Below are 12,808 nucleotides of genomic sequence, written 5' to 3' on the forward strand. Positions count from 1 at the left end.
ACATCAGGCCTCGACCTTCTCCTGTGGTGGATCAGTGTGTGCGGTCTGATTTCTGGAAATAGTGGCTCAAACATGGCAAATTGTCACTTTTGTCGAAGTGTTGCATTTACCTCATCAGATGTTCTTATTCTGGCCTGCTAGTGCTAACCTTTGTCTGATTCATCTCATTCGCACGTTTGTGATGTTTGTGACACCACATGAGGAAGTAGTATTTATCATTGCAAATTGAATTCTGCAAGACATATTGTAAACTTTTCCACCTCCTGCTGAGAAATGTCAACCTGTTCTCCTTTCATTACTTTGCCAGACACATTTTTTCTCCCTTTTTCCGGCCTGAGTGCCAGCCTGTGCCACCCTGATGTTGTGGGATATTGAATGGAAAGGTTCAGTCTGGTACCAGCTAGTCTCTTAATCTGTCTGAATTTGTTCTTCAGCAGTTGCATAACCAAGAGACGTCTTTGAATATCTCCAAAAATGTGCTTTTCGTTTCCTTTTCCTTTTACATTTCTTAGTAAAGGGGCATGCTGAAGTAAATGTCATCCATATGGCTGTTTTCTTTCCATTGTTTTTCATAGCCTTTGATTATTTTATAATTTCTGTTAAGATATCAAAACTTTTTTTTTTTCTAGCCAAATAAATGTTTTCTTTAATATAATCGACCCAAGCCTGCTGCTTTCATGCAAACGATAAGCACCCAAGTGTTCTATTTACATAACCTCATTCGTGCTCATGTTGTGTGTCAGCTGATTTTTAAGTGTGAAGTGACATTCGGCCAAGTATGGTGACCCATACTCAGAATTTGTGCTCTGCATTTAACCCATCCGAAGTGCACACACACATAGCAGTGAACACACACACACACTGTGAACACACACCCGGAGCAGTGGGCAGCCATTTTTTATGCTGCGGCGCCCGGGGAGCAGTTGGGGGTTCGGTGCCTTGCTCAAGGGCACCTCAGTCGCGGTATTGAGGGTGGTGAGAGAACTGTACATGCACTCCCCCCACCCACAATTCCTGCCGGCCCGGGACTCGAACCCACAACCCTTCGATTGGGAGTCCGATTCTCTAACCACCAGGCCACGACTTCCCCATTTGGTATGCAGTATGTTTTTTTTTTTTTTTTTTTTTTTTTTTTTTTACAGTTGATTTCTCTCTCTTGCTCCCAGCTATATCTTCAGACTGAGTTGTACGCGGTTAGGACAGTGGGCCATTGGCTATGTCACCAGTGACGGCAACATCCTGCAGACCATCCCACATAACAAGCCGCTGTTCCAGGCACTCATCGATGGATGCAGAGAAGGCTTGTGAGTACCTCAGACAGATTAAACTATTCAATAAACATCAGAGCTTTGGCCTAGTGGCTGCTGCATGTTGAGCCATGGTGCTTATTTGGCCATTTGGAGTTCCAGTCCCAGTCCTTCCTCTTCTCTCCAGCTTTACTAAGTGCCCACTGTCTCAATTACAAGCTTTACCTCTGTTCTCTTTCAAAGCTTCACATTACACTTTTTTAGTGTGTTTGAACTTTCTTTGATTTTAATATTTAATATTTAGAGAAGGGGGCTTAAAACGAGTGGATTAACATTTGATCAGATGTTTTTATGTGACCTTTTAAAGTTTTACCCATCTTTATCTGCATACATACAGTACACTTGCATAAAGCAATATATTGCATTGCAAAATGTAACTATAATCTCGCCCAGCTCTTTATATAGATTTGGATAAGTATGTCCAACTTTATTCACATACACACAGTATACCTGTGTATGCCAATATATGCTATATATCAAATCTCAACTGCCTGATTGCTTGCATCATCACAAATTGTAAATTATATTATCATTTAGCTCTGATCTGCTTGATGCAATTATAATACTTGGTCCTATTACGATATTATAAATAATAACTTCATGATTATATGTAAAGTTTCTTTGAAACCATGTTTATTGTGAAAAGTGCTGTACAAATACATTTGACTTAATTATATTGAATGATTAATCTATATCTGAAGTAGAAGTACCAGGAATGAAGATCAAGGACTGTAAAATGTTTCCATTCTTTTAATGATTGTAAATGATTTTCTCTTTTTCACAATGGTAACAGCTGTGCAGTAAACCATAAAAGTGCAGTTTGTAGGTTTAGCACCACTTTGCTTTTTAATTTTATTAAGTGGAGCATTGATTGGCTTTTTTTATACATGCATATAATTCATTATTTCCTGCATCTGAGCCAGCAGTGGTGCATTTTTTAATATTACCTGACTAAGTTTGATTGAATGGGCCAATGACAGGGTTCTGGCGCCCCTGTGTCCAGATCTCCTCATTTTGTCCCATTTTCCTGGAATCAGCTCCCTTCGTTCTTCTGTGAAGCACCCTATCTGCTCAATATGTTCTGATAAATTGTCAGTCTTTCTTGTAAACAAACACACACACACACACACACACACACACACACACTGTTCACCCCTTTCTGTTTGTTGGCAGGTGTCTTACTGGCATGTCTGTTTATGGCATCATTTGCTGGTTTAGCTGCATGTAGCTGTCACTGTTGCTGTGTCAGCTGTCTCTGAACCACTTCACATCACTGGTTTTGTGGCTCTGACTGCCTGGCCCAGCGCTACATGCAAATATCACACCATCTGAGCTGTACCATGGTCTCCGAATTCCGTTTAGATAATGAATCTGATATGCCTGTGTTTTCTTCACACAAAAAGAGCACTGTAATATTGTTAATGGACACCAGGCGCATTTAATTTGTTTGCATTCTGTAGGTTTTTTAGATATTTTTTGATTATACTTTCAGTCATCAACTGCTGTCAGCTCTATTTAACATATTTAACCATTCTGCTGAATTCTATCCAACACAGAAAATGCAGAAAAAAACCCTGCAGATTTTGTCTGGATGTCTCTCTCTCTCTATTTCTCTCTCTCTGTCTCTCTCTCTCTCTCTCTCTCTCTTGCTCACTTTCTCTCTCATCTGATCGCCCCAGCCGAGAGGTTTGATCCGTGCTGTAAGTGTAGCGGTTCAGACACTGGCTGTGATTGGATGGACTGGGGAGGTGGCCCGCTTTCACAGCACTGCTAATGGAGATGCAACAGAGCCAGTTACACATGAGGACAAGACTCTTAACCTCGTTCTCTTTCTCTCCATCTGTAGTTATCTGTTTCCAGATGGGCGCAGTTATAACCCAGATCTCACAGGTCTGTGTGAACCCACCCCACACGACCACATTAAGGTCACACAGGTTAGTAACCGATGCATGTTTGGGAGGCTATATGTCGGATTTTGTATATTATCTTTTTGATCTAAATTTTTCTATTTTTTTCTTTCCTTTTAGGAGCAGTATGAGTTGTACTGTGAGATGGGCTCCACGTTTCAGCTGTGTAAGATCTGTGCCGAAAATGATAAAGATGTTAAGATAGAGCCATGTGGTCACCTCATGTGCACTTCCTGTTTGACATCATGGCAGGTATGTCTAAAGATGTTTTATACTTCACTAGTGTGAATAATTTGTCAACTATTGTCAAACTGTGTGTGTATGAAATGCCAATCTCCTCCAGAAAATTCAAAGTTGGAATTTTTTGGGTTCTAATTACACATAATTAATGTTTTCACACTTTTGCAAAATTTGACATTGAAATTGAAATGACCTTGATTTGAAAATTACAGAAGATTAAAAAATTCTACTAAAAGTGAATTTTCTTTTATTTCTTCAAACATTTAATCTCATATTTCATCTTAAGCATGCCTTCGATGGTACTGTTGTCAAATTTGTACCCGAAACGCTTCCTGACCCGCATTTTTAAAAAGCAGTAAATGCTCATCGTAGCGTCATTGGGCCATAGGAACGTAGGCAAAACTAACTGGGCAAAAAAAAAAAAAAACTTAATATATTACAATTTTGTCAAGAATCATAAAAAATCGTCAGTAAGCTCATAATTTGTACTAAAATAGTCTAGTCTGGCTATGTCTATTTGTATGTTTCTGCAAGGTCAGCAGACATTGAGGCTCGGGTTTGTTCCGATCAGAGCTCGTGAGCGGAGAGCGCATTTCTGAATATCCCGATCCGCTCGCTCATTCCGTGGGGTCTCGCTCAACACAGAGTGGCCTGCTGGTTTGAAAATATGCAAGAAGTCATTTTATTGTTTATTAATAAACTGGTGTTTTCTGTGTTGCTGCAAAGATGAAGTTGACAATGCAGACTCGCCATTAACGCCAGAGAGATATTTCATATGGATTACATCATCAGAGAGTAGCCCGTTTATTTTGGTTTGAAAATTTTCGTTTAAAAGAAGATATTTCAAGCTTTCTGTAAGGTATAGCCTATATTTCTCAAATCTGTGAGGCACACGCTGAGTTTAGTTCACATGCAATGAAAGTGCTCGTGCCGGCGCCTTATTACATTGTCTGCTAGGCTATATATTTGCTTCTTATTTATTAAATACGGGCAACTGATTGATAAAACATTGATCAAAATTAAGATACAATTTATACAAAACGAAAATCTTTTAAAAATAGTTTTCTATAAAACAAAACTTAATGAAGTCGTCAAAATCATGTTTTACCAAAATAAGAGACGTTGCTCCCCATGCAGTCTTCTTTGCCGCCTCCATCTCTACGTGCAGACTGAGCTTGTGCGTCATCTTCATGCCAGTTATTCAGCCAATAAAGTGTAGGTCTATGTATTTCAAGAATGTGAAATACAATACTAGTACCAGGACCCGACCGACCGCGACCCGAATATCATTACAAATATTTTTGAATGACTCATAACCGTGGGTAACCGCGGACGACCGCAGGCACCCGCTCATTTTGGATCAACCCGCGCATCACTGATGCCCAGTGCTCGGCTGATAGATTTAGTTAGAAGTGCTTTAATGGCATGCTATGACCTGAATACTGAGTGCTATCAGGACTTATTAGAACGAACAGCAGGTAATCTGTCTCTACGTTGCCCTTGTGTTTGTCCTGATCAAAAATGCTAGCGTCACCACAGCGAGCAGGTGAAAGAAAGGCAAATGTGTCCCTTCTGGTTGCATTTATCCTCTGGGTGTGTGTTTCTGTGTGTCAGTGTATGATTGTGATCGAGTATGTTTACATGGGTGACATGTGGGGTGAATTGTGTTTGTGTTTACAAATTAAGTATCTTCTGAATTGCCAGAAATGTTCAGATCCAGAGAGTTGTCTGAGCATCGGAGCTTCTCTTATGATAAACAAATATTTCAGGGCCTCGGTAGGGTCAGCTAAACTCGGATGCTTCAGCCAGATGCATACTGCTTTTCTTGTTATTAAGGAAAGTACACTTACTCAAGCGGATCCAATCAAATTTCTGATTTGAACCTTGATACTAAAGTAGAAGAAGCAGGATTGAATCCACTGATTCCATTCCTTCTTTTTGACTCCAATAATGTCCTCAACATTTTGAGAAAGAAGCAGAATTATTGTGGTGTTTCATGATTTTTGTTCTTTTGGTCACAGTATTTTTCACTCTGCTGCAAATGGATCTGCTACCTGGATTTCTGAGAGGCTAAAGATCAGATTTTTGCTTATTGACCATAAACCTGTCTTCTTTACTGCGTGAAAGTTTAAGTGAAGTGCTCAAGGTAATTGAGTTCAGAAGAGCACTTCATCAAAACAATACAAAAATATTTTTGTAAAAAAATATTTTGACGCTTACAAATTTATGAATGTCACTGCCTTGAATAAGAAAATGTCAAACCAAATTGCCATTAATTTTAAATAGAAATATAGACAAACTTATTTTTCAAACAAATCATTTCAGAATAAAATTTTGATAAGGTTTATCTGAAAAATGTCTAATACAAAACCGTAGACATGTAGCTCAAAATTAAGAAAAGTTATCTTTCTGCTTGTCAAATGTTGGTGAAACATTGCGTCTGTGCTACATTTAAGTGTGAGAATGTGTGAAGAAGGGTGTCATATCTGCTTCATTACAGAATTATTAATGAACTCTCATTATATTAAAATAGATCTAAAATGACATCTAAAATTTGTCTTGGACAACAAGAAACATACTATTTGTGCTGTGTGACTTTTTTTGTATCTCTCCTGCTGTTGCTCACCCTCTCACTTTCTAAAACAGCCAAAGTAGCTTCTCTTTTAACCTGTCACATGCCTATAAAAGGAACCTAACCGTTAAATAAACCATTGAACCGGTTGAGAGTCCAGAGAAGTGTAGTCTCACCTCCTAGCTGGCAGAGGCATTAATATTCATAGCTATTTTTCTGGCAAGTTTACGAACACACAAAGCAGTGAAGTCTGGATGGTGACTAGATTTCTTTAGAAATCTCGCTCTCCTTTCGTTTTGAATGGCCTTGTTTTATGCTGAGTCAGTTCGGGTGTGTTTCATTTTCCTCTGTTTAAGGGCTTTAATTAGGATTAGGTTTCAAAAGATGCTTTGATGTCTTCAGCGACCCCTCGACCAGATGGCAGCCACGATCATCTTTTGTTCTTGTGAATATCGACACACTTTGATTCTCTGAGTTTAATGAAGGAAGTGAAAGATGATTGTTTTTAATTTTGCCATGTGTAAGCTGTCTCCAGGCCGTACCGAGCCATGCAACAGGACAAACTTGCCTGCCTGCATGTGTGTCTGTCTTACTCTGCTGTTTTCTAAATCGAAAAAGAAAAATTCAGTACTCTGCTTGAGGGGGTAACATGTGCGTTCCAGCTGTTTGTAATCAAGCATGGCTCTTCAGATCCTGCCAGTAAAGAGCTTCCTCATGGCCGAGACATATTTCCACAACAGTCTGTCAGTGTTTACAGCACTATACAAATAAGCAGCCCAGAAACATTGGGGTAGAGATCAACGGAGGTACTACGCTCTGTGTATGTGCTTGTGGGGCGGTTTTCTGGACTTCAACCATTTTTTGTGTGTGTTACAAGTATGTGCTAGTATTTTAAAGTTCACTCAGTGTGTCCTCGACTCTTGTCTGCAGGATTCGGATGGTCAGGGCTGCCCGTTCTGTCGCTGTGAGATCAAAGGAACCGAGCCCATTATTGTTGATCCGTTTGACCCACGCAACGTAGGGGGCAAGTGCTTCTTCCTGGACCACTTCAACTCCCCCATGCTGGACCTGGATGATGATGATGACAAAGAGGAATCGTTGGTTATAGATCATATCAAGAAGGTAAAATATCCATGAAATTTTCAATGTCTTATCTAAATCGACCCTATTGCTTATCATTACATACTTTGGGGTTGATGTTTTTTTTTAAAACATGTTTTTGAAATAAAGCTCAATGCTGCATTTATTTGATCAAAAATACAGTAATAACAGTAATATTGTAAATATGATTACAATTTAAATTCATATATTTTATATAATATTATATTTTATATAAACGTTGTCTTTTTTTTGGATGATGTCACCAAGCCCTTTTATTTTTTAGTCCAGTTCATTCTTGTATGTAATGCCAACTTTTCAAGACCCAGTCAAATAAGGATGGATAAAATCAACTCCAGACCTACTTTGTTTTGTGTCACTCTGAAATGTCATGTTTTGTAAACAAAATTGGTTGCAAATGCAATTTCATTTCGAATTAATCATATTGCTCTATGTTTACAAGTATGCAGAAGTTTGTTTTTGCCCAAACCTGCTCTGTAGAGGAGACTTCATTCATCACTGTTGTCATTCTACTACCATCTCCTTTATTTCTAGAGTTTTTTTCAGTCTTTTTCTTCCCTGGACTACAAAGAGGCATATATCCTGATTTTATATAGGTGCAAGAGCCTCCCGCTCTCTAAATGTCAGTCTCTTTTATTAGAAAAAGAAACCTGTTGGAACCTGCCTCACGAGGACACAACCTCCGCAGCTCCACTGAGTAGATTCATTAAATGGTAGAGCTTGGAGAGCAATAGAGGGCACCTTCTGGCAGGAATGTTTTTAAATAGAAATGCAAGATACAGTATATATTATTTCCTTTCCTCATAATGCCCTTGCAAGAGAACTTGTAGAAGATATTGGCCTCCTAGTGGGTGAGAACTAGTTTGTGTAGTGTATGAAGTGCACATTATTCACCTTTCATTTCCTGTACTGTTTCATAGAAAATTGAATTAGCAGCTCTTTCCACTCTGTAAATATTTTTCTGCACTATGGACAAATGCTGGCCAGCTGCAATTGCTCTGGTTATGGATATGCTAATGATGCTATTAGTTAATTAGGAAGTTGAATACCATAACCTTCCCAAAGCAATTCATGGAGGTAATAGGCCATTAGGATAACTTTGTATGCAATCATGATGATGGGTAATAATGAGTTTGTCATTGTTCTTCTCGTTGTCTTGTTTGTTAAAAGCATTTTATTTTAGTCAAGACCAAGACCTGTGCAACATTGAGTGTTTCTGTATTGCACTGACTTAACTGTTTCTGAAAAAAAAACCTTGAGTGCTGTTTGTGTAAAACATAAGCATGATTTTGGGATGTTGTGGATGACTGTCAAGCTGCTGCAATGCGGTCGCTAATGTGATTTGAGTGTTTTTATCTGGTTGCTAGAGTGTTCTTGGTGGTTACTAGGCTTTTATAGGTCTGTGGTTCTCAACCAAGGGACTGAAACCCACTAGGGGGCATCAGCAAATTTCCAAAAAGGGCTTAAGATGGCTTAATATGATTTAAAATAAGACAGCTCAAGCTTTAATTTAAGCTTAATCAGATGCAAATATTATTAGTTTAAATTTGTTCTCTCAAAAACTTTTTTAAGAACCCCAAATTTCCATTGTTTTGGAAAATGTGTATATATTGAAGAAACTTTATTTTAGTTTTTATTAACTTTACTTTTTATTAAAAGGTCATGAACATTTCTGTAATTAATATAAAATTCTCTAGTTTTGACAAGCTCATAAAAGCAGGTAGAAATTGCTGTTTGTGAGTAAAAAAAAAAGTAAAAATAAATGGAGTCAAGAAGAACCAATGCTCTAGCTGATTTATTTCTGATTGTCCCAAGGGCTCAAGTTCAGTCTAAGACTTTTTTGGTCATTTTATTTCTTATAGAAAAGTAAAAGCAAAATGCATTATAAGTTATGCACCAAATTCTAAACTTACAGGTATGAACAACCCCTATAAATGAACAATAATAATGATGCTCATCTTGGCAAGTGCTCCTAAATATTGCATAAATCATCATCAGTGTTTCTCTGTTTCTTTGCGTAGTCCATGGAGATCCAGAACTCGCCAATAATGTCTCCGAACTCATCCCCTGTGTGTGAACGCCGGAAAGCCACTGCAGATCATATGGGTCCACACTTGAACATTCCACCCGTACCGCCCCGTCGTGATCTCATTCCTAGTCCCACAGGTTCACCCAAGGTATCTTTTGTTTTAGATAGCATTACATTTTTAGATTTTTCTTCATTTAATTTCCATATGTTCCAAATTTCTCTTTTCGCTTTGCAGTCATCTCCAGGCTTGTCCAGAAAACAGGATAAACCCCTTCCTGCCCCTCCACCTCCACAGAGAGACCCTCCTCCCCCACCTCCACCAGAACGCCCACCTCATATCCCTCAAGACGGCAGGGCCGCTTGGCTTGTCACCCCTTTATCTGGCCTTCCCAGGGAACCTAGAGCGCCCCTGGAGGCGTGGAGCCCCATAGACAGCACTGCTTTGTCAGATTGCAGGACATCTGCTGCAGACCGCTCCCCCAAACTCGCCCACGCTGCCCCTGTGCACATCAACGGAAGACCCCTCAGCTGCTCCGGTGCAGACTTGGGATTAAACCGAACCAGCCACAGACTGAACACGCAGTCAGAGTGTAGTAAGGTTAGGAATGCACACAAATTCCTTCTGTATCATGTGGATCATGTTCACATGCTCATTTTGGGGAGCGACACTTTATATTAGGGTTGGAATGTCCTTCTTTGATAAGCAGATTTAAGAACATGAGATAAGAGCAAAAGAATAACCGGACATTGTGCTTTGAAATCACCTAGAACCTTCTGTACTCATTCACAAGCCCTTACATGCCTAATTTAAGCCATAAATATTCACTTTTTGCTCATGGCTGTTACTAAGCAACAGTGACGATATTCACAGGAAAGCAAGGCTGTGAAATTCGGCTGTTTGTAGTGCTTCGAGCCCTGGCATTAAAAAAAGAGGTATTTAAAAAGCATTCAGCTCCTTTCATGATTACAGCAGTTGCCCTCCAACCCTACCATGTGTTTTGCATATATCCAGGTTAATGCACCAAAATGCTAAATACATACACACATATTCATGGCTCACTGAGAGTTTATATATTATGCTTTAAATAAATGTGTTCTATGAAAGGGGATTGAAGAGAGTTAAATATTTTGTTGCAAAACTGTAGCAGGTCTCTTATTAAAGACTTCTTGGAAACTAAAGAACGTCTCTGAGATGTTCTGGGTTGTTTGAAGTGCATGTTGATCTTTTTGATCCTCTTGTTTTACTAAGGTTTGCAACATGCAGTTATATTTAACCACCAATTGACTGTAAAATTCTTTCTCGCTCTGTCCCGGGTTGGCATGTCACTATATGGATTAATTTAGTGTCACAGTGTGGGCACAGAGAGCTTGGCCCCTGTTCTCCCGTCACAAGCTCTGTTCAGCCCACCGCCTGCAGCATCACATGCTGCTCTTGATCTCTGAAATCAACACTCAGACATCAGAGATTTCTAGAGCTCCATGATGGATGACTAGAAGATCCTTCTGCTTTATTTTACAGGATAATCTACATGAAAACATATTAACTCCATTTCTCTATTTTTTTTCTCTTGCTTTCTTTAATCTATTTATTTATTAGGATTGACCAGTATAGTATATATACAATATTACATTGTTTCAGACATAAATTAATTATCCATCCATCCATCCATCCATCCATCCAACCTATAACAATTTATAATCTGTCCATCTGTTTACCCTTCAATCCATTTATTCAAGCATCATTCTATCTTTACATTCATCCTTCCATCTCTATCCATTGTCTATACATCCATCAATCTATATATGCACCTTTTGTTTTTATTTTATCCATCCATCCATCCATCCAGATAGATAGATAGATAGATACTCTTTCCCTCCACTATTGATCTGTTCAAATGGATACTGTATTCACTCACTATGGATCTGTTCATTCTGTCCCATATTGATATTTTCTGTATCTGTATGACTGGTTGCTTATTGATAACTAAATCTAAACAAGTGTTATCAAAAATGGCTTGGTTGTATTATTTTAACATTGCGTGTTTGTGTGCATGCATTTCTCTGCAGTCTTTCGTCAACGGTCTGTTACCTGGTGATGAGTATGACATCCCCCCTCTGCATCACTCCCCTCCCCTTGTGGACCACAACCAGAGGTAAGCGCCACACACACACACACACACACACACGTACCACTCCCATCCCTGGAGTGCTGCAATCACTGTAAAGCTGCTGAATCTTTGTTCATTCTGAAGTGAGCCTCACCAAACAATCACCTGTTTGTCGCTCTCAAGCATTGCATATTTTTCTGTGAACTTCTCTTGACGCCAATCCAGAGCATCTTTTCCTGCTTTGGTTATTGATCTGATCTCTCAATGTTCCATGACTGAATTATTGCTTTGTCATACAAATGATTTTTTGTGGTGAAAAGACAAAAAAGATCATGTGGATTTGCTGAATGTGTTAATGTGATCCAGGGATCATCATTCTGTATATCTCTAGAGCTCTATCAAACAGCACACACACACATACACACACACACACACACACACACACACACACACACACACACACACATGCAGCAGTTTGGACACATGTGCACCAATGATGCAAGAGCACCAGGATCCGGAGAGCATGTGCTCTTTAAACAAACATAAAAGCATTCACACACACACACACACACACACACAGACACAGACACAGACACAGACACAGACATAGACATAGACATAGACCCAGCACATGTGGACTTCCTGTGGGGCTTTTGAGGGAATTAAGCAGAACCAGTCTGCAAGCCATAAATCCTCTTCTGTCACAAACACGTACTGTATGCTCTTTCTTTCCTTTATATTGCGCTCAGTGTTGAATTTTTGTTGTTATTATTATTATAATTAGATAAAAAGAAGTGGTTAATTAACACCGTAAACTTCACCACTTCACTTGTAGTGTTGTAGTGCCTCAGATACATGATGCCTCAAATTATGTTGGTTGTTCAGGAAAGGTCTGCTCTTAATTTTCTAAGTGATTGGACTTTTCACATGGATGAAATTAGGTGTAACTTCCGAGCAGTTTTAAAAATGTTGCTAAGGCATTCAGTGTGTTTTTAGGTGTTACTTTTTAGTTTCTCAAGGAAAAGGTAAAAACACTTTTACAAAGTCATTTAGTATTTTGCTATGGAGTGGTATGTTGCTATAAGGCATTCTTAAAACAATGAGTGTCATAGTAACCACATAGCATTAGCACCTATAGCAAATTTTGAGTAGATTTCCGATGAGCTTTTAGCATGTTTTAGTATGTGTTTTCAGTATTGTTAATACATTGCTAAGGAGCTGTTTTTAGTATTCGGTTGATAAAGTGTTTTAGAAACAATCTAAAAACCTTAGCATATGCTTAGCAATGCTCTGACTATCACCCATAGCACCCTAGCCCTAGTCATTGGTTTGGTTGTCAATGTTAATAGCTTCATTCATGCAACACTGTTGTGCTCTTCTCAGCAGTTCCTGCTACAAGAAAAAACGTGTTTCTGTCACCTCTTTGACAAATGAAACCGAGAGGCTCTGGAAACCACAATGGTTGTTGTTTAGAGCACAGAAGAATAGCCTTGTGTGTATATGTGGCGTATCTGTCCATAGAGCTC

The 12,808-nt window shown here is 39.0% G+C and overlaps 1 protein-coding gene across 2 annotated transcripts in view; it reads left to right on the forward strand.

The window, feature by feature from the left end:
- LOC132132517 (E3 ubiquitin-protein ligase CBL-B-like) overlaps window positions 1-12,808 on the forward strand; it is a 58,726-nt gene that overhangs the window by 41,246 nt on the left and 4,672 nt on the right. For both annotated transcript variants that reach the window (XM_059544919.1, XM_059544920.1), the window contains exons 7-13: window positions 1,167-1,304; window positions 3,154-3,241; window positions 3,335-3,466; window positions 6,957-7,148; window positions 9,167-9,322; window positions 9,410-9,772; window positions 11,242-11,327. In XM_059544919.1, the coding sequence (XP_059400902.1) occupies window positions 1,167-1,304; window positions 3,154-3,241; window positions 3,335-3,466; window positions 6,957-7,148; window positions 9,167-9,322; window positions 9,410-9,772; window positions 11,242-11,327 (1,155 nt within the window). The remainder of the gene's footprint in view (window positions 1-1,166; window positions 1,305-3,153; window positions 3,242-3,334; window positions 3,467-6,956; window positions 7,149-9,166; window positions 9,323-9,409; window positions 9,773-11,241; window positions 11,328-12,808) is intronic.

The sequence above is a fragment of the Carassius carassius genome, chromosome 49, assembly GCF_963082965.1.
Source record: "Carassius carassius chromosome 49, fCarCar2.1, whole genome shotgun sequence".
Taxonomy (NCBI): domain Eukaryota; kingdom Metazoa; phylum Chordata; class Actinopteri; order Cypriniformes; family Cyprinidae; genus Carassius; species Carassius carassius.